The 19,967-nt window shown below is 44.3% G+C and overlaps 1 protein-coding gene across 3 annotated transcripts in view; it reads left to right on the top strand.

The window, feature by feature from the left end:
* Window positions 1-19,967, top strand: part of LOC126999356 (uncharacterized) — a 34,905-nt gene continuing 14,938 nt past the window's right edge. Inside the window, exons 1-10 of one of the 3 annotated variants that reach the window (XM_050861894.1) lie at window positions 1-732; window positions 1,374-1,471; window positions 1,684-1,774; window positions 2,211-2,335; window positions 2,886-3,057; window positions 3,359-3,459; window positions 4,046-4,181; window positions 4,666-4,786; window positions 7,043-8,157; window positions 8,215-19,566. In XM_050861894.1, coding sequence (XP_050717851.1) covers window positions 610-732; window positions 1,374-1,471; window positions 1,684-1,774; window positions 2,211-2,335; window positions 2,886-3,057; window positions 3,359-3,459; window positions 4,046-4,181; window positions 4,666-4,786; window positions 7,043-8,157; window positions 8,215-11,895 — 5,763 coding nt within the window. In that variant the 5' untranslated portion in view covers window positions 1-609 and the 3' untranslated portion in view covers window positions 11,896-19,566. Of the gene's footprint in view, window positions 733-1,373; window positions 1,472-1,683; window positions 1,775-2,210; window positions 2,336-2,885; window positions 3,058-3,358; window positions 3,460-4,045; window positions 4,182-4,665; window positions 4,787-7,042; window positions 19,567-19,967 lie in introns of those variants that run through there. The other 2 variants (XR_007753265.1, XM_050861893.1) reach the window with 2 other exon arrangements.

The raw sequence follows: 19,967 nt of genomic DNA, 5'->3' as shown, positions 1-19,967 counted from the left end.
AAGAAGATGTAAAGGTCAAAGAAGCCGAAGCGTCAAAAGAAGAGGGGAAGGAGGAGGAGGAGGAAGAAGGTGCGTTGACTCCTCGCCAGGGGTCGTGGGTCGCCTTGCGCTGCTCGCCATCTCGCTCTCTGTTCTGTGGCCATGGAACGCTGCTAAGGCTACTTATTCACTCTAAAATCCTCTAAAAATGCCTTATTCACCATACTTTGAGTTACTTTAGCGTGAATGAATGTGACAGTAGAGTGAATGAGCGTGTGTCCGGGTCTGGGAGGGGTTGTAAGGGCGGGGGGTGCTGGGGATGAGGATGAACGCTTTTTATTCACTCTGAAATGCTCTAAAATGCCTTATTCTTCATGCTTTGAGTATTGTCTAGCATGAATGAGCGTGTGAAGTGCGTGTTGGGGCTTGGGAGGGGGAGAGGGCGGGGGAATAGGGGTGAGGACAGTTATGTGGCCACAAAATACTCTTTACTCACTCTGACATGCTCTAATAAGGCCTCAGTCTCCATGCTCCGAGTTTTGTTCAGCGTGAATGAGTGTGTGAGCGGCTTGCAGGGCCTGGGGGTGAGGGAGGGGGCCTGGCCGGGGGTCGAGACGGTCCGTGGCGTCAATGTTTGTAAACACCGCCATGGAGGGCGAGGAGGCCGCGCCGCCCGCCGAGCCGCTCAGGAGGAAGGCGGCCACCGAGGCGACGATTAACATGAGCAGGAAGAGTGCGACGCGGATGAGAAAAGTAAGCATCGGGCCGCCTAATGGGGCCATGAAGCGGGCCGCGGAGGCGTGTCGCGGCGCGTGAGGGGCCATGGAGTGGCGGCTATTAACGGGTCGGCGGCCAGGAGTGAGGGCAGCCCCTGGCCCTCCACTGCCTCGCCCCAGTGCCCCGGGGCGCCACGCAGGCACGGTGCCAGCCTGGGGGGGCAGCGTCGGGCTGGGGGGTGCAGGGCAGGGCAGTGCCTGGCCCAGGTTTTGCATGTAGACCTTTAATAAGTCCTTGTTAATGGCCGCAACAGCTGTCCGTGGCATTAAACTTCCGTTATCATCTGTCTAAACGACTAACATTGGAACACTTGGTAAAACTCTAGGATTACAGCCAATTCAAGGTGGCATAGCAGGCAACCACCAAACCTTGGCACTGTCATACCACATTATTGTGAAATAACAAAACCCCACCTTATCCAAATATGAAATTAAACTTATGCTGCTAAAATAGTAACCCATCATCATGAGAGTTGCAGCATATCATTGTGTTTAAATCTAGTAAACTCATAATGTGTGATGGAAAAGGTTATCATAATAATGATTAATATGTTAAAATTCATGAGTAATCTTTCACGATCCTTAGGACTTTCTGACGCCTGTGTTCTGTTCTGGCAGGTTTCCTCAATACTACGCAAGAAGAATGACTCACTCACCTTAGATGACAAGCAAGTCTTGGAGGAAAATGCAGAGCTGGTGGAGGAGTACCACAAGAGGTGAGGCACATATGATGCTTTATTAATTAGTTATAGCCAAGGAGAATTCACTCTTTCCTTATTATAACCTTTTAATCTCTTTTTACCACCACTGATCTAACGTAACACCCATAACAGTCCTACATCAATATTTGAGCCATGCTTAAGATAATTCAATCCAGGAAGTGTACGTACCATAACCATTGCATACACTCTCACCTTGTTTCTATCAGACGGGAGAAGCGAGCAGTGTGGCAGTCGCGCAAGACAGAGCAGGAGGACACGACTGACATCCTCCAGGCCAAGTGTGAGGAGCTGGCACAGGTGAGGGAGCCTTGAGATCATCCTGTGTGTGGCTGTCAATTTTTTCCTATTCATTACCATTTCCATTGTTAATGTATATGTATACCTCTGAAACTCTGTCAGAAAGCACAGTATCATGGCACGAAAGAATAGGAATCTTGATCCTTGACACTTAAACATCAAAGACAACATCGCTTTTAGAGAGTCACCTTGCTTAATGATAAAAGAAAGGATGTATTCTCTGTCAAGATACTCTCAGACACAAATCTTAAAAGTGTCATCAGAATAATAAAATCTAAGTGGAAGTTGATCTTTGCATTAATAATACACTTCATTCTCAAGTTAGGAGTGTGTTTCCTTAGTTACTACCGACTTTTTTTATCTCTTTTGCCTTTGACTTCCTTTCTTTACTATAAAAAGAAAATATCAATGCTTCAACCCTCCATTCCTTTTCCAGGCCATCCATGACTCAGAGTTCCTGGTGGTATACACGGGGGCAGGGATCTCCACCGCGGCCTCCATCCCTGACTACCGTGGTCCCAATGGAATCTGGACTCTTCTGCAGAAGGGCCAGGACATTGGGTGAGGCCTTAGAGATTTGAGGTGGTTTGGACTGCAAGCATCTGTGCCCTGTGGAAAGATATTGATGATACAGCTATTTTCTTTTCATCCATGTCGCAAGTTCTTAGAAGAGTCATGATATAGATGTTTCTTTTTTTCATTCAAGTCTCTAGTTGCTCTGAAAGGTTCCATATATGCTTTCTGTTTTAAGTTTGTTCTTCCAATTAGGACTTTCATCCAATCTTTAGCTCCCTCTGCTACTTCACCATGTCTTCATTTATCTACCTCTAATAATTCTACTTGCAACTACTTTCCTCACCCTCCTCAACCCATTAACTTCCTTCTGTCTTCCTTTCTTCCTTTCACTCTTGGCTTCTCCCTCACTCACTGTTACCTTCCTTCTTCCTCTCACACTAATTTCTGTTCCTTCTCATATGAGGATTTTTTTATTCAGTCCTTGATCTGTCACCTTTATGATTAGAAAACTATCTCTTTCCCTCGCTCTGTACCTTCCTTGATTTCCCTTTCCATTGCTTTCATGATGTAACCTCCCCTCTCCCTCCTCTCTAAGGCACCATGACCTGTCAGCAGCCGAGCCCACCCTCACCCACATGGCCCTCTCAGCGCTGTACCACCAAGGCATTGTGCGTCATGTCGTCTCCCAGAACTGTGACGGCCTCCACCTGCGCTCCGGCCTGCCCAAGACTGCCATGTCCGAGGTCCACGGGAACATGTACATTGAGGTGAGGGCAGGGGGACATTTTTTTCATCTTTTTACTGTAAGGGAGGCAGCTTAAGGGCAGAAAAAAAACAGCAACAAAAATGACTGCTAGATGATGCTAAGAAAAAAGAACAAGATGCGAGAGGAGAGGTCAATTTTGGGTGGAGATGTGTCTTGATATTCTCAACTTGAAAGAACTTGGAGCTTTTTATTATTATTTTTTATTTTTTATTATCATTATTATTATTATTGAGTAACGAAGGGGATCTATGGTAACAGTGTCATTCCTTCTGTGTTAGGTTCTCATTCCAAGTGTTCTTTAGGTGTGCATTCACTGTGTGCCGGCCAGGGAGTATGTCAGGACCATGGACGTGACCGAGAGGACCTCCACCTTCAAGCACACCACAGGTCGCCGCTGCTACAGGTCAGTTTGGGGCTGTTATTTGAGAGTCCGAGCCTTAAGAATAGTTAAAGGTTTTCTAATTCCTCCCCAAAATGTTGTTGACGTAACTGTAGTTTTGAAAGATTGTGCAAGTTATTGATTTCTTTCACTGATAAACTTTGAAACAATCTTCCTTCAGTTATATTCTCTCCTTCAAATAACTTAAACTTGTTGAAGAGGGGATTATCATTGGTTATTTGTACTCTTTCAGCTTTATTTATTGCATTATCAAATTCTAAATTCTTTTGTTCTCTTTCTCCTTCTCTTTTATCACTTTCACTTTTATTTTCTCTTTCTCAGCATCTCAAGTGTTTTGGGACTGCTGAACAGCCAGCTTATAGGGTCTGCACTCCTCCCTTGCTATCTGATTTGTTTTTTTATAATAATAATAATAATAATAATAATAATAATAACAGTGTTTGATAATAGTAATAGCAATACTACTATACCTTAATTTGACAACCCTTTGACTTCTCCCTTTATTTTTGTAGAAGCATGATGAAGACCTTTTATCTTCTTTGTTTAGTTCATGGTCTGCCTCCTGTGATCATTAAAAGCAATGTTCCAGGTGTGGTGAGCCGCTGATCGACACCATCGTTCACTTTGGGGAGCGCGGGCGGCTGCGGTGGCCCCTCAACTGGCAGGGCGCGTGTCAGGCCGCCAATGCCTGTGACACCATCCTCTGTCTGGGCTCCAGCCTCAAGGTGATGTGCCATGATTGGAAGAAAGAGTGTCTTGTTATATATTAGTTGATGTCTTGGTAAATGTTAGGATTTTTTCTCATCGCTCTTTCATCCATTATGTCCCCTGAAGAGAGGTGGCCAGTCATCGTCCTATTGTGTATGAGTGCTGTATAGAATTCTTATGGAGTTGGCTTAAGTATGTGGATTTTTTATTGCACATGGGTTTTTGGATCACCTATGCCCTACATATAGTAAGGGCCTACTGTATTCTCATTTAACATATGTGATAGTATTCCTTGGCTTTTGTTTATCTTCTTTTCTCTTTTACTTTTCTTCTAGGATGAGATTTTCTTGTGCAATTCTAACTTGATAATGCAACTGGTTTAGCCTTTCTCTCATATCCTAAAATTACTCATGATTGCCATACTAAATCACACATCCAAGAGGGAAACTGTAATGACTCGGAGGCAGGGAAGGAGTGCTAAAGAAACGCTTCCCCCACCAGGTGTTGAAGAAGTACCCTTGGCTGTGGCAGATGGGCCGCCCCCCAAAGAAGAGGCCAAGGCTATACATCGTCAACCTGCAGTGGACGCCCAAGGACAAGGACGCCACCCTCAAGATCAATGGTAATGTGTATGGGGGAGATTAGACGGCTGCTCCCTTATTCTCCTCTTCCATTATCTTCTCTTATTTCATCTGCGTAATTTTTCAGTTTTTTCGTTTAGGTTTCTTTTTCTTCCCCAGGCCAAGTGATGGAGATGGGTGGGGTTGACAGCTGTTCCCTTTTTTTCCTTTTCCATTATTTTCTCTTCCTTCATCTGTGTTATTTTTCATTTTTCATTTAGGTTTCTTTTTCTTCCCCAGGCCCAGTGATGGAGATGAACACTGAGGTAATGGTAATGTTTATGGGGAGGTTGACAGCTGTTCTCTTTTTTTGCTTTTCCATTATTTTCTCCATTCTTTCATCTGTGTTATTTTTGCATCTTTTTCTTCAGGTTTCATTTTCTTCCTCAGGCCCAGTGATGGAGATGAACACTGAGGTAATGGTAATGTTTATGGGAGGGGTTGACAGCTTTTCCATTATTTTCTCCATTCTTTCATCTGTGTTATTTTTCATCTTTTTCTTCAGGTTTCATTTTCTTCCTCTGGTCCAGTGATGGAGATGAACACTGAGGTCACTGGTAAAGTTTATGGGGGGGGTTTGACAGCTTTTATATTATTTTCTCTTCTTTCATCTGTGTTATTTTTCTTTTTTTCCCATTAGGTTTCTTTTTCTTCCCCAGGCCCAGTGATGGAGATGAACACTGAGGTCACTGGTAAAGTTTATGGGGGGGGTTTGACAGCTTTTATATTATTTTCTCTTCTTTCATCTGTTATTTTTCTTTTTTTCCCATTAGGTTTCTTTTTCTTCCCCAGGCCCAGTGATGGAGATGAACACTGAGGTTACTGATAATGTTTATGGGGAGACTGATAGCTTTTCTATATTTTCCCATTCTATTATTTCCTCTGTTGTTATATATGCCTTGATTTATCCTTTAGTGTTCTTCCTTCTCTTATTTCTTAGCTTTGGAAAGTAAAGGGATGAACAGTAATGTAACCCCCTTTAACCCTAGAACACTAACCTTAGAAAAAGTCACACCACTACTAACCATGGGTACATCATACCCGATTTTGAAAAAAAAATAAATAAAATTAAATGTAAAGTTTTAATGGAATAAAGTTACATGAAGGGACTTCCTTCAAACTTAACTTCTCTTAACAACATTAAGAAAGAAGAACTGAAAATATTGTTTTTAATATGAAAATCAGAAAATGAAAAAAAAAAAAAAAAAAAAAAAAAAAAAAAAAAAAAAAAAAAAAAAAAAAATTAAAAAAAATTATCATTGGCTGGCTCTTTCTTGGTGTATGGCCTCCCAGATCCACTGCACACTGCAAAAGAAAAAAAAAAAATCGTAAACAAACAATACAACACACCCAACATCACCAACCCCCAACCATGGGTATGTATTACCATGTAATGTAGGCAGGCAAAAGAGAGAGAGAGAGAGAAGACAACATTCCTTCCCTACACTGTCAGCGTCAAGCGGGCACATGAAGCTACTGAGGAGGTGGGTACCCTCAACAATACACAATGGCAATGGTAACCCGGTGGTCTCTACCATACCCATATGGTCTTTAAATGGTAACACAAGACCATTAACCCCTTTACTCCGGCGACGCCGACATCGGCGTACGATGGGTGTCCAACGACGTCACTGTATGGAAAGGGTTAGTCCTCTTCTAAACCTCTTAATCCTCTTCTAAAACTCTTAAGAGGAAATGGAAGAGGATTAAGAGGATTGAGAGGTTTAGAAGAGGATTAATCCCTTTCCATTTTCTCTTGACTCTTTCCATACAGTGGCGCCAACGTCTGCGTCATGGATGGAAAGAGTTAATGGTAACCTAACACTAAAGATAGATAAAAAAGAAAATAACAAGCAAGCAAGGAATGGAAAAAAGAAAAATGGAAAGATTAAAGAAAAAGAGAAGGGAGGAGAAAAAATTAAAGTTGGTTGGACCTTTTTGTAATTCCACTGCCTTTTACTTTGTTTACGAGAAAAGACTTACGATACAGATACATATAGGAATAAATGAATGAAGAGGTATAAGCATTAGCCATTAACTACACATCATTTATTTTATCTATCCACCTCCCATTCAAGCATCAGGACATTTCTAGAGAAGATGGCGCCACTATAAACACTTGCCTGCGCCATGACGGGCTGGGGCCGAATACCATCCAGGCCCCTCAAGCAAGGCTACCAGCGTAATAGGCGGAGACGTAAAAAAAAAAAAAAAAGTACATAGCATTCGCATAAACAACATCATTCACTCCATTACAGGAAGGTGCGATGAGGTCATGGCCCGCGTGATGAAGGCTCTCGGATACAAACTCCCTCACTACTCCAAAGCCAGGGACCCTATCTTCACCCTGGCAACCCCCCTTCACCCTGCCGAGGCCAACACCGCCTCCCGCCCCTGCCTTATGCCACCTGAAGAAGGGGATGAAGAGGAGGAAGAGGAAGAGGAGGTGGAGGTTGTTGGTGATGTAGAGACTTCCAATGTGGCTTGTCGGGAGGTGGAAGAGGAAAGGAAAGAAATGAAGCAAGAAGAGACTGAACATTTACGTGAAAAAGAGAGTAGAAAAAGAAAATTGGAGAGTGAGAAAAGTGAAGGAATAGAGAATAAGGAGAGTGTTAGAAGGGAACAGGAGAGTGCGAGTGAAGTGAAGGAGGAGAAGAAAAGTGTTAAGAAGGAAATGGAGGGTGTGGAGAGTGAGATAAAGGAGGAGAGTAAGATAAGAGAACAAGATTGTGTGGAGAGGGAAGTTAAGGAGGAGAGTAAGATAAAGGAAGAAGATAGTGCAGAGAGGGAAGTGAAAGAGACTGAGATAAGGAAACAAGATAGTAAGGAAGTGAAGGAAGAGAAGGAGGAGAGTCAGATAAGAGAACAAGACGTGAAGGAGGAGAAGGAAGAAAGTGTGAAAAGTGAAATAGAGGAGGAAAAGAAAGAGACTAAAGCAAGGGAACAAGGAAGTGGGGAGAGGGAAGTGAAGAAGGAGGAGAAAGAGAAGGAGGAGGAAAGAAAGATGAGAGAACAAGATAATGTGGAAATTGGAGTAAAGAAGGAGGAGGAGGAGGGTAAGATAAGTGAACAAGATAGTGTTGAAAGTGAAGTGAAGGAGAGGAAGGAAGAGAGGGGGAGGAGTGAACAAAATAACCTGGAAAATGAAATAAAGGAGGAGGAGGAAGAGAGTAAGGAGAGTAAGATAAGGGAACGAGAAACGGAAAGTGATGTGAAGAAAGAAAGCAAGATAAGAGAACAAGATAGTGGGGAGAGGGAAGTGAAGGAGGAAGAGGAAGAAAGTAGAAAAAGGAAATTGGAAAATGTGGAAAATGAAGTGGAGGAAGAGAATGAGGAAAGTGGGAAGAGGAAATTTGAAAGAATGGAAAATGAAGTGGAGGAAGAGAATGAGGAAAACAGGAAAAGGAAATTTGAAAGTATGGGAAATGAGGTGAATGGAGAGAAAGAGGAAAACAGGAAAAGGAAATTGGATAGCTTGGAAAGGGAGGTGAAGGAGGAAGAGGAAGAGAGTAGGAAGAGAAGATTAGAGAGCATAGAATGTGAAGTAAAGGAGGAGGAGGAGAAGGAGGAGGAGGAAAACAGGAAAAGGAAATTAGAAAGTGAGGTGAAGGAGGAAAACGAAGAGAGCAGGAAGAGAAAACTAGAAAGCATGGAAAAGGAAGAAAATAGAAAAAGAAAGTTGGAAAGTGCGGAAACGGAAGAGACTGGAAAGAGAAAACTAAATAGCATAGAAAATGAGATAATTGAGGAAAAGGAAGAGAACAGGAAAAGAAAACTAGACACCATGGAAAGTGAAGAGAAATGTGAAGAAAAGGGAACGGAAAGCAGAGACCACACTAACACCAAGCCTATCAACGGCCTTCACATAACCTTAAGCGTCGAAAAGTTCCCCTTATGTCCAGCGCAGGGCGGGAACATTGGCGTAAAATATCTCAAACTCGACAGAAGTGACCCTGAGAGTAACGACCTAGTGGAACCCAAGGAGGAAGTGGAGCAGGAAGTTGATTTGATAGACTTAACAGATGAGGCTGAGGAAGGGAGAGAAGCAGGGACCCTTAGTAACCCAGGCAGCAGGGGGAGAGATGTGGTTCAGGCAGATTCAGCAGGGGAAACGTGTAACTCTGAGGGGAAGGGAGGTCAGTTGGTTGCCGCAGAAGAGGTGTGTCGTTTTATTGAGGAGGGAGACCAGCTATCCACCACAGAGAAGGAAGTTTGTAGCTTTGAGAGGAAGGGAGACCAATCAGATGCCGCAGAAGAGGAGGACCAGCTATCCACCACAGAGGAGAAGGACGTCTGTACCTCTGAAAGAAAGGGAGTCCAGCTTGGCACCACAGGGAAGATATTTAGCATTAGGGAGGCAGACCAGCTATCCACCACAGAGAAGAAGGACGTCTGTAGCTCTGAAGGGAAGGGAGACCATCTTGGCACCACAGTCACAGAGGAGGTGTCCAGCGTTGGGGAGGATTCAGGGCGGCTAGACACTGCAGAGGAAGAGATGTGTTGCCCTGAGGAGAAGGGAGGTCAGCAAGGCATCACAGAAGACAAAGTAGAAAGCCAGCCAAGCACCACAGACAAAGAAGTGTGTAGGCCTAAGGAGGAGGCAGGTCAGCTGGGAGCCACAGAAGAGATGTGTTGTGTTGAAGAGGAGGGAGGTCAGCCTGGAGCCACAGAAGAGGTGTGTAGCATTGAGGAGGAGAGAGGTCAGCTGGGCATCATAGAAGAGGAGCGAGGTCAGCTGGGATCCACAGAAGAGGTGTATAGCGTTGAGGATGGGGACCGGCTATCCACCACAGAGGAGAAGGAGGCGTGTAGCTCCACGGAGGAAGGCGGCCAGCTGGGCACCACAGACGAGGAGGAGGATGTTAGTAGCCTAAAGGAGACAGGCCACCCGGGCACCACAGATGACGAGGAGCTGAGTAGCCTGAAAGAAGAGAGAGGTCAGTTGGGCACCACAGACGAGGAGGAGGGGAAGAGCGAGCCTCCGGACACCGACGAGGACTTCCACACCTTCGACCTGGACCCCGAGCCCTGGGAATACGCAGCGGATGTGGACGTCGCCTCCCTGAAGAGCAGTGCGAGTTGCTGCTCAGACTCGGAGTCCAGCGAGAAGGGGGAAGACTGCCAGACCGAGGACTCTCAGGTGGAGGATTCTCAGGTGGAAGACTCTCAGACGGAGGACTCGGACACGGGCGACTCTCAGCACCAGAAGGCCGAGCAGGTGGACTACTTCAAGCTGGCCTATGCGTCAACCAACGTCCAGATGGCGCGGCAGGGCCAGGCGCTCCTCAAGCAGAATGACTTCTACGGCACCGGCCTCTGCATCCGCTCCTGCGTCAGCCACACCAAGACGGGTGAGCGGGGCAGCAAGGGAGCAGGTGGCGGTGAACGGCTGATGCTGAAGGGGCTGCAGAGAGCAAGGAGCAAGGAGAGGAGAGAGCAGTGTGGCACCAGTTCCTCCCCGTTCACGGAGGAGGAGTCTGACGTCTCTAGTCTTCCCAACCACTGCCAGGCTGCCGACCCCCTCAGCTCCAGCGACAGCGAGTGCCCCCCGTGTGAGTGTGGGGGCAAGGCGGCCGTGTCTTCCCCCGGTGGTGCCAGTGATAACCCAAATAGTTGTAGTAGGTGTAAGAACCTTTCCATGGAGGGTGATACTTGTCTCTCCCCTGACTTGCTTTCAGTGCTAGGTAGTGTGAGGGTGGAGGTGTCGGGGCTGGGGAGGGAGCAGCTCAGTGAATCACAGGTGACGGACGGGGAGCCGCAGCTGCTGTCCGTAAACACTGACCCCCAGGACGCTGCTCAGGCCGAGGAGCTTGTGGTGAAGGCCAATAGTGTGTTGTGTCACAGTGAGCTTGACCTCCACCCCGGTCAGGTCGGGGACGGGAGCTTCCTGCTGAGGACTCGTGTGGTGGATGGGATCATCACCACCACGTGTGTTGAGGCCATGGCCAAGGAGGCAGCTGGGACTAGCCTGGTGCCGTGTGTGTCTGACTCGAGTTCGTGTAATGTTCCTGCAGCGTGCTCTTCCCAGGGCGAGGTGACGAGTGTGTCCGTGCCGTGCCTGAGTCTCAACCAGAAGGGCTTGATGTCCGCAGGTAGCAAGCCCACTTTTTACATTGAGAACTCAGTGTCCAAGGCGCAGGTGAAAGCAATAACGGAACACCTTCAGTCCCAGCGCCCGGGGTCCAAGTTTTCCTCTGAACTCAGCACTGCCGAGAGCGCAGAACTGAAATCAATCTGGTACCAAAGCTTTTGCGGGAAAAACAGTGACAATAATTTAAGTGCATTGACAGTGATGATGGAGATGAACGAGTGTAACTTAGGGAGAGGGTTGAGCTACGTCAGGCCCAGCAACTCCGAGAAGTCCAGCTCCGTCATCCTGAAGAACATCTGCGCCGAGGCCGTGAACGACAGCGCTGCCCAGCACAGGAACTCCACCAAGAAGCTCAAAGGCTCAGACGACGAGAACGTGAAATGCCTCTGGTTCTGGGGCTTCGACAGCAGTGCGGAGGGGAAGGAGAAGGCGGCGGCGGCGGCAGAGGCGGAGGCTGTGGAGGTGGTGGAGAGCACACCCGAGGAAGACGTGGCGGCTGAGGATGATGAGTGTCACCCGGTAAGAAGGGTCACGCGGAGCCGCACAAGAGCCTCCTGCGACACTGCCAACCAAGCGCCGCCGGAGGAAGAGGGATTCAAGTGCCACTGTAGCGGAAGCAACCCCGAGCTGTGCCGGATAGCCAGTCTGAGGCCGTCGCGGGGGAAGTGCGACGAGGACATCCAGCGCGCGAGGGACATCATCCGACGGCGACGAACCTGCAACTACCGCCGCTACGAACCCGTGTTTGAGAAGAAGCTCGTCAGCCTCACCTACGAGAGAACCAGAGCCAAACGCAAGTCCAAGTTCGACGCACCACCCGTGACGCCATTAGTACCTATGGCGACCCACGAGGAGGAGGAGGAGGAGGAGGACCATGAAGGGGAGACCAAGGAGGAGGAGCAGAAGGTCAGTGATGGAGAGGAGTGCAGGGAAAGGGACGAAAAGGGAGAGAGAAAGTTCAGTCCCGGATGGTACGGAAAAGGGCTGAGAAAGGGCATGAAGAAGAAGACGAGAGTGTGAGGTGACGGCACTTGAGTCTGGTATCCCCTTGTCTTCTCATTATTTATTGTTTTTTATCCGGAAATTCTTGTTTTGAGGCTTAATAGGCATTGAAGATGAACTAGGCTACCTTTTTTTATATTTTTCAGAGCTGTTTATAGAATGTGACTGTAAAGGACTAGTGTGTGTGTGTAAGAGAGAGAGAGAGAGAGATGTTTCTATTCATAAACTTTTCTATTTATAAACTTTTTCTTAGGCAGGTTTTCCTTACTTTACTTCTTTGCTTTACTTTACTTCAGAGCTGTTTATAGAATGTGACTGTAAAGGACTAGTGTGTGTGGATGTGTGTGAGAGAGAGAGAGAGATGTTTCTATTCATAAACTTTTCTATTTACAACCGTTTTCTTATGCAGGTTTTCTTTACTTTATTTCTTTGCTTTACTTTACTTCTTTACTTTATTTTTCTTTACTTCTACTACTTGTACTTCATTCAAATCCTAGTTTTCCTGTCATACCTTCAAACTCAGTCTCTACTCCTTGCCGGCATGCATGAAGACCATTATATAGACAGTGTTACAGCGCAGGAACACTACATGGTGCACAGCGTTATATACATTAAACCAACAGCAACATGACCATTCACTTATGTCACCCTGTTCGTCCAGCGCAGCTTCATGTCAGCATTGCCACCGTTGCCAGATTGTCGTACTCAGAGCATAGTATTTACCGGTTTCTGACGCCTGACTATTGCCAAGAAACATCAGGAATTAACTATTTTAACGATAATTAGAAGTGAATCTCCTTATTGGGGTCAACGAGACAGTTTTTGGGTCGGAAGTTGGTAAATATAAGAGGCTGAGTAAGACAGTCTGGCAATGTTACTCCAAGCATCGTATTTTTCAGTTTCTGGCCTCACGATTAATGCGAGAAAATAGAAACACATGAGTAATTAACCATTTCGACGGTAACTATTAATGAATCTAGCTATTGGAGTAGAAGAGACAAAGGGTAAAGGTAATAGGGTGACGACCAGCGTTGCCAAATTGTCGTACACACCCTATTGCATTTTCGTAGTTTCTGACTGATATCTATAGCAAAAATAAACAAACAAACATCAATGAATAACAGTTTTAACGCTAACTTTAATATTCTTTCGTTATTTGTGTAGGTACGAGAGTTTGAGGCTTAAGAATGATAAATACAATGTGGTGAATACGATGATCTGGCAACGCTGGTGAGGACGGCAGTGTGGCAATGCTGCTTCACGTTCCCACCAGGCTCTCGGAAACGTCATGTTGTCGTGTACCTGAAAAGTGAAAATTTACGTCAGTGTCATGTTGGGATGTATATTACCTATTCAATACTGTTATTCTTCTTATTTTCGTTATCATCATCAGCATCCTTTCTGTATGAGTTGCCTGTGAAGAAGTGTAAGGACGTAAGAGGGACACAGCACAGCACAGAAGTGGCCTCAAATAGAAGTTTTATTTATTTTATTTACTTATTTTTTTAGACACCAATGACTGAGGGAAAAGGTAGATTATCAATGGTTTCTTATTTTTGTTATCATCATCAGCATCCTTTCTGTATGAGTATTAAGACGCCTCTCCACCCGAAATTGACCTCTCTTTTGGCTACTCCTTACTTTTATCTCTTATAGGAGCGGCGAGTAGCTTTTTTTTTTCTTTTTTTCCTTGAGCCGTGTCCTCTGATGTAAAAAAAAAAAAAAAAGAGAGTTGCCTGTGAGGGAGTGTAAGGACGTAAGGGAGATGAAACAGACGAAAGTGGGCTCAAATAGAAGTTTTTTTACTTACTTACTTATTTTTATTTATTTGTTAATTTTATTTTATTAGACACCAATGACTGAGGGAAAAGGTAGATTATCAATGGTAGCTGCAGGGAAGGAAGGAGATTATTTAAGTCATCAGAAGAGCTTTTAGGTTATGTTAATTCTGGATCTTGTAACTTTCTGCTCCGACCTCCTCCAGTGAAGAAGCCCAGCTGTGAAAATGTAGAGTATCAATGGTTGCTGCAGGGAAGAAAGGAAGTCATTTAACCCAGTAGAAGCGGGGATCACGTTTCTTAATGGTCCCTCTAAGCGAGAAAAATGAGAAAAAAATCATCACTCACACAAACCATTTCAAAATATCTATCAAAGCATTTGTGATCAGTTTATGCATCATCTATTTTTGGGGGTTTATATCATGGCAAAAATTTGGCCCGTCGCTGGTACACGATAAAGCCACAAATTTGACCCGTTGCTGCTACCGGGTTAAGTCATCAGAAGAGCCTTTAGTATGTGTTAATTTTAGATCATCTGAGTAGCATCAAGTCGGTTCTTTATTACACAAAACAAAGGAGATCATTTAAGTTATCAGAAGAGCCTTTAGTTTATGTTAAGTAGTGTCCAGTTGGTTCTTTAACACACAAAACGAAGGAGATCATTTCAGTAATCAGAGGAGCCTTTAGTTTGTTAATTCTAATTCTCTTGAGTAGGATTGAGTCATTTATTTATCACACAAAGAGAGACGGATTCTAGCTTCTATCTGTCTCCCGGGCCTCAAAATTAGGTTAATGTAAAATCCCTATCACATATATTAACCTGGTAGCAGCGACGGGCCAAATTTGTGGCATTACCGTGTACCAGCGATGGTCCAAATTTTTGCCATGATATAAACCCCCCAAAATAGATGATGTATAAACTGATCACAAATGCGTTGATATATATTATGAAATGGTTTGCGTGAGTGATGATTTTTTCTCACTTTTCTCGCTTAGAGGGGCCTTTAAGAAACATGATCCCCGCAGCTACCGGGTTAATTCTGGATCCTTGAGTAGCTTCGAGTCATTAATTTATCACACAAAGGAAGGCAGATTCTAGCCTCTATCTGTCTCCTGAGCGGCATGTTTTGTTTACTCTGAAAAGCCTGTCACTTATACGTTCATCTGGGAATTCCGAGTAGCATAGACAACGCTCCATTCAGGGGTTATATTCTTAAACATTTCAGCAACCAAGCACATGCACACATTTGACAAGGCTTTCATAGGAGTTGTAGGCATTTCCAGGGGTAGTTTTCTGACCCTGGTGGTAGTCTGACCCTTCTTCTGTACCGTGAACCTAAAAACACACTCATTAGAACCCGACTATAGCCATTTAATTATTACACGAAAAGGTAGATTCTAGCCTCTCTCTGTCTTCTGAGCTGCACATTTTGGTTACTCTGAGAAGCCTGTCACTTTCACATTCATCTGGGAATTCTGAGTAGCACGTAGGCATTTAATTATTACACAAAAAAGGCAGATTCTAGCCTCTCTCTGTCTGCTAAGGTTAATCTGAAAAGCCTATCGCATATATTAATTTTAGATATCTGTTCAGTATTTAGTCAGTCATCTACACACAAAAGAAGGGGAATTATGGGCTCTGTTTGTCGTTTGAGGCTTGTGTTCAGTAGTCATATCATAGCTGGTAGTGTAAGACTCCGTGAGGTAGAGTAGCATAGGTGTACAGCCGCCCTCGGACTGGCAGTGGTTTTAGTCTGGAGAGGAGTAGAAAAGCACTAAGGATAAGGTATGATCGCCAGTTTGTACGCACGGTTCCATTTATTACTCGCCAGGAAAAAGAATGCTGGAAAAAAAATTGCAGTGTAAAAATGAAACTCGTCAAAAGCGTTCTTCATTTTAGCAATACTTCGTTATTTTACCTCATGCCATTTTTCAGAGAGTAGATTTTTCCTGGTCAATATGCTACAGTGGACCCTCCATTTAGCGCATTTTCCCTTAACCCGGTAGCAGCGACGGGCCAAATTTGTGGCTTTATCGTGTAGCAGCGACGGGCCAGATTTGTGCCATGATATAAACCCCCCAAAATAGATGATACATAAACTGATCACAAATGCTTTGATATATTTTATGAAATGGTTTGTGTGAGTGATGATTTTTTTCTCATTTTTCTCGCCTAGAGGGGCCTTTAAGAAACATGATCCCCGCTGCTACCGGGTTAAAGATTTCCTTATAATGCTTCCTTGAGCTGACTCCTTCACACACACACACACAGGTTTGGAACAGACTAAGTGAGGAAGTAGTATCGGTGAAGAGTGTGCATAACTTTAAGGAAAAACTGGATAAATACAGATATGGAGACGGGGCCACACGAGCATAAGCCCAGGTAAATACAACTAGGTAAATACACACACACAAAAACAAAAAAAGTCATACCAGTCCCATCATTGAAATAACACCTCCATTATGCTTCAATTTCTTTGGTATCTCTTGTGTTAAATAGAGGGCCTACTGTAGTAATTGGAATGGCGTAATTGGTATCCTTCAATGTAGTCTTTCTGTGGGTTTATGTCCATTGCAAGAGTCTATGGGAGAGTTTATTGATTTACGAAGTGCTCAAGGCGTGCGGCACTTCTTCTCCTGGCATTGTAGCTCTTAAGTAGGTTACTCGATTCCTCAATTCGATCACTGCCTATTTATTGTTAGGTGTTGCTTCGCCTCCAGTGAGCGATGGCACTCAGGAACCCTTACCTCGTAAATGCGATTCTTGGAGCACCGAACTCCATGGGGATGGGGGGGAGGAAGGTGTGGTGGGGGTGTTGGGGAGGGGTGATAGAGGCGCTGTGTGTGGGGTGGGGGTGGATCTCTAGGTATAAATGTATGTATGTATGTATGAGAGAGAGAGTGAGTGTGTTTCGGCTAGTGTTAGAGTTAAATTGTTGAGTACTTTTAAATCATATGTAGTCAAGCTGCTGGAAGTTTCACCTCACTCCAAAAACTAGCATTGTAGTGTTTGTGGTGAAGGCAGCGAGGCTCCAGAGGTCTTATTCCACTGCCCTGTGTCTAGCGTGTTAAGGCATTTCTCTGGAGGGATCGGCAAGGGCCATCATGTTCCTAAACGCAGCCAAACACCGAGGGTTCAGCCACACAAACCGTATATCCTCCGCCGTGTGATACATAGTGAAATAGGTGTCGTTTTCTCATGTGTGGATTCTGAATAGGGTGTTTTTGCTAGCTTGCACACAGCGATTCAGTAGTACACATCAGAAAAGAGAAAGCTGCTGAGGAAGATTAACATGGCTTATAAAAATGAACTGTTGTCAAAGGAAAGAGTGACTAACATTCTTTACTTCGATCATGTTTAAGTCAACTTGATTTTCCAGAGCAGTTTTTTTCCTGATGTAAGTGCTGGTATAAATATGTGCATGTACTGGCAAACACACCCTACCTATAGCAGTATTTTCTCATCAGTGGTAATTGAGTTAGTCATTGCATCATTTGGACCTGTGGGTGACCTAGTTTGCTCTGCTCATGTAATATATAAAATCAAATTCTCAGCCCTCGTATGATAATGCTGCGAAGTTGTTTCCAATCTTAATGTACGTAGTGTGAGTGGACTGTCTGTGGGCTGTGCAGTGTGGTGTTGGGCTAACCAGGCGGCACGTGTCTTGGGGGTCTGTGTGTAGCTGTGAGGGATTGCAGGAAGGGACTCTGCCCGCCACCTGCTCTCCACGGCCCCCGCAATACATGTACAGTGCGTTGGAGGGTCACTGGAGGGTTCTTTTGGGTCCGCCTCAGATTCTCTCATGTGTTACTCAATTTGCATCATGAATAACTCATCTCCAAGTATTAGGTTGAACGCTGGCTGCATCAGGAGGTTCGGTAGTGATTCTATGCAGGTACAGTTTTCACTCGAGTCATATTCCATATTCATAGTTTGTGTTTGTTTTGTCCCATTTTGATAATAATTTATTACGTTGTTTTAAGTCTGTATTTATGCATCACACACACTCACACATAACATTACTATTGTATGATTTTTTTGTTTTTGTAAGATGTCTTAGGTTAAGTTTGGAAGTGTTCTCATTTTGTACTAGACTACTGTATGTGTATACTGTGTGATGCTTTATTTGTGAGGAACAGGTTCATTTATTGTTTACGTAATTCAGTTGTGTGATTGTGCTCTTCTGCACCTTTCCTGCACCCGTTGTGGCAGTGTGACCCGGCCAGGTGCCACGGCTCTCCCGGCAGTGATAGTTCAGTATGTATTTTGTACGTGGATCAAGGACCTTGGTGACCCAATGACAGAGTGACAACACTTCATGGAAAAAAACTTTTTATTTTGTCTAATTTAAAAAAAAAATTATACCGTACCTATTATTTTTTACCCAAGTAAATTATTTCTGATGCCTTTATTCATGTAGTGTTAGGAATTTTGTAATGACAGTTTGTCATTTGTCATTCAGAGATGTATATTTCTTATATATACTGATACGCTGGTAGTGTAGAAAGTGTGCATTAGCTCCTGAATTTTATAAACTGCACAAAACTTGTTCTAAAAAAATAATCTTTACATTGATGCTGTCTCTAAGGACTTATTGGCTGTTTAGAAATTCTGTAGTCTAGGTGAAGCCTTTCAGATACTTGCCTCATAGACTCGTGCAGATTCTTACAAGAAAATGACATTCCATTTGCATATCAACAGTAGTGCCCACTACTTGTTGAAATGCTTTCAGGGTTTCTTCACATGAGTGTTTTTTTCTGTATGGGAAAACTATATAATTAGAAACCAATTAGATTCAAGATGGCCCTGTGGCAGAAGTTTATTTGCCACACAGCTCCAAACTGCCCGGCGCCAAGCACTGGAATATTCCAGGCATCCGTGGAGCACTTAGAGATATTTATTCCTGTTTGGCAGTCACAGTTTGTCTGCTTTCCATATCTGGCCACACACCTAACTCAGAACATCAACATGAGTGAGTATTGTCCAACAAACAATTGTGTGAAAGCACAGTGTATGAATAATGAAAAAAACATTACAAGGAAAGAACGCTCGTGTGAAGCCATGCCTTCTTGACACTGCTGCTTGACAAAACTGCCGTACAGTGAAAAGAACACTCGTATGAAATGAGCCTGAGGTAACGCATGCTACAGAGAAAGTAAAGGACAAACTGAAGTGACTCAAAACATGGTGTGTGACTTCAACACTGCGTCTCTAGCTCCTGCGACAGTGTTAAAGTTGGTGATGCAGCTGAATGCCTACTTTTTGCTGTTGCAGGAAAATGAGTGACAAGTTTCTTTAGGTCTGGTTTTTCCTATTTGTATGGATCAATAATTATGGAGGTGTACACAGGAAAAAATATTTGATACCTTGAAAATGGTGAGAGTGAAGTCAATATATTTTTGGACGTGGGTCTCGTAAGGAAGCCTAATGTAGACATAGTAAAGCAGTGAGGACTTGCCGTGCTGTGTTCCAAGTTGCTGCTGGAGTGACGGTTGATAAATGTGTATAATGGTTTGCCTGTATCATAGTACCGTGTAACTGGTCCTGGACTGTCACTTGAAGGTAATGATTTTTCAGCACTCCCCTGTAAAACATTTGTATACTCTCTTCTTGATTCCTGTCTGGTTCTCCAAGGTGTATGTACTATTTATGTTGCTTATTTATACATGTATTTATATGATTCCCTAAAACACAGACACACAGGTTAGTGTTGCAGCCCAGCGTGTGACCTGCCGAGGGTGTTGGCCAGTGTTGCGTGTCGTCCGTCACACAGTCTTGGAGTGAGGCGCTGCATCCCACTTGAAGCATAATTAAGAAAATTTTCTATTTTTGTATATTTGCTTCCTGGTCTGACTAAAATGCTCATGTATATAATACTTTCTGCCAATAATAAGGGTTTATGTGATGTACGTTGTCCTTGTTTCTCATCTGCTCCTTGGGAACACTTGGCTGTGCTCAGTGTCCTCTATCAGACTTGAAAAGGTCCTGCCCTGCACCCTTTTCATATTTCAATAACAGAATGGTTGAATAGAAGGCCTTGGTCAGTCTGGATCAGAATTAGTACTCTATCACCTGATCCTGAATCCCTCAATGTGTTTCCCAGAGGGTTTACATTGTAGGCCTGTGACCTCACCAGCCAACCACCTAAGATGATCAGCTTTTGAGAATGGACAGTTGTGGAAGCTGAGAGGTATTCTGGCTTGACCTGAAAGAGGTGTTGCCTGCAGGGAACACATCACCCGATGGGTGGTGAATACCCGTTGGGCGCCTCTACTCAGCACCTCCTGGCTGTCATGGTTCGTAGCAAGGGT

The sequence above is a fragment of the Eriocheir sinensis genome, chromosome 16 (assembly GCF_024679095.1).
Source record: "Eriocheir sinensis breed Jianghai 21 chromosome 16, ASM2467909v1, whole genome shotgun sequence".
NCBI lineage: Eukaryota > Metazoa > Arthropoda > Malacostraca > Decapoda > Varunidae > Eriocheir > Eriocheir sinensis.
The sequence above is the reverse complement of the archived record's forward strand: the minus strand, read 5'-3'. Positions and strand labels throughout refer to the sequence as shown.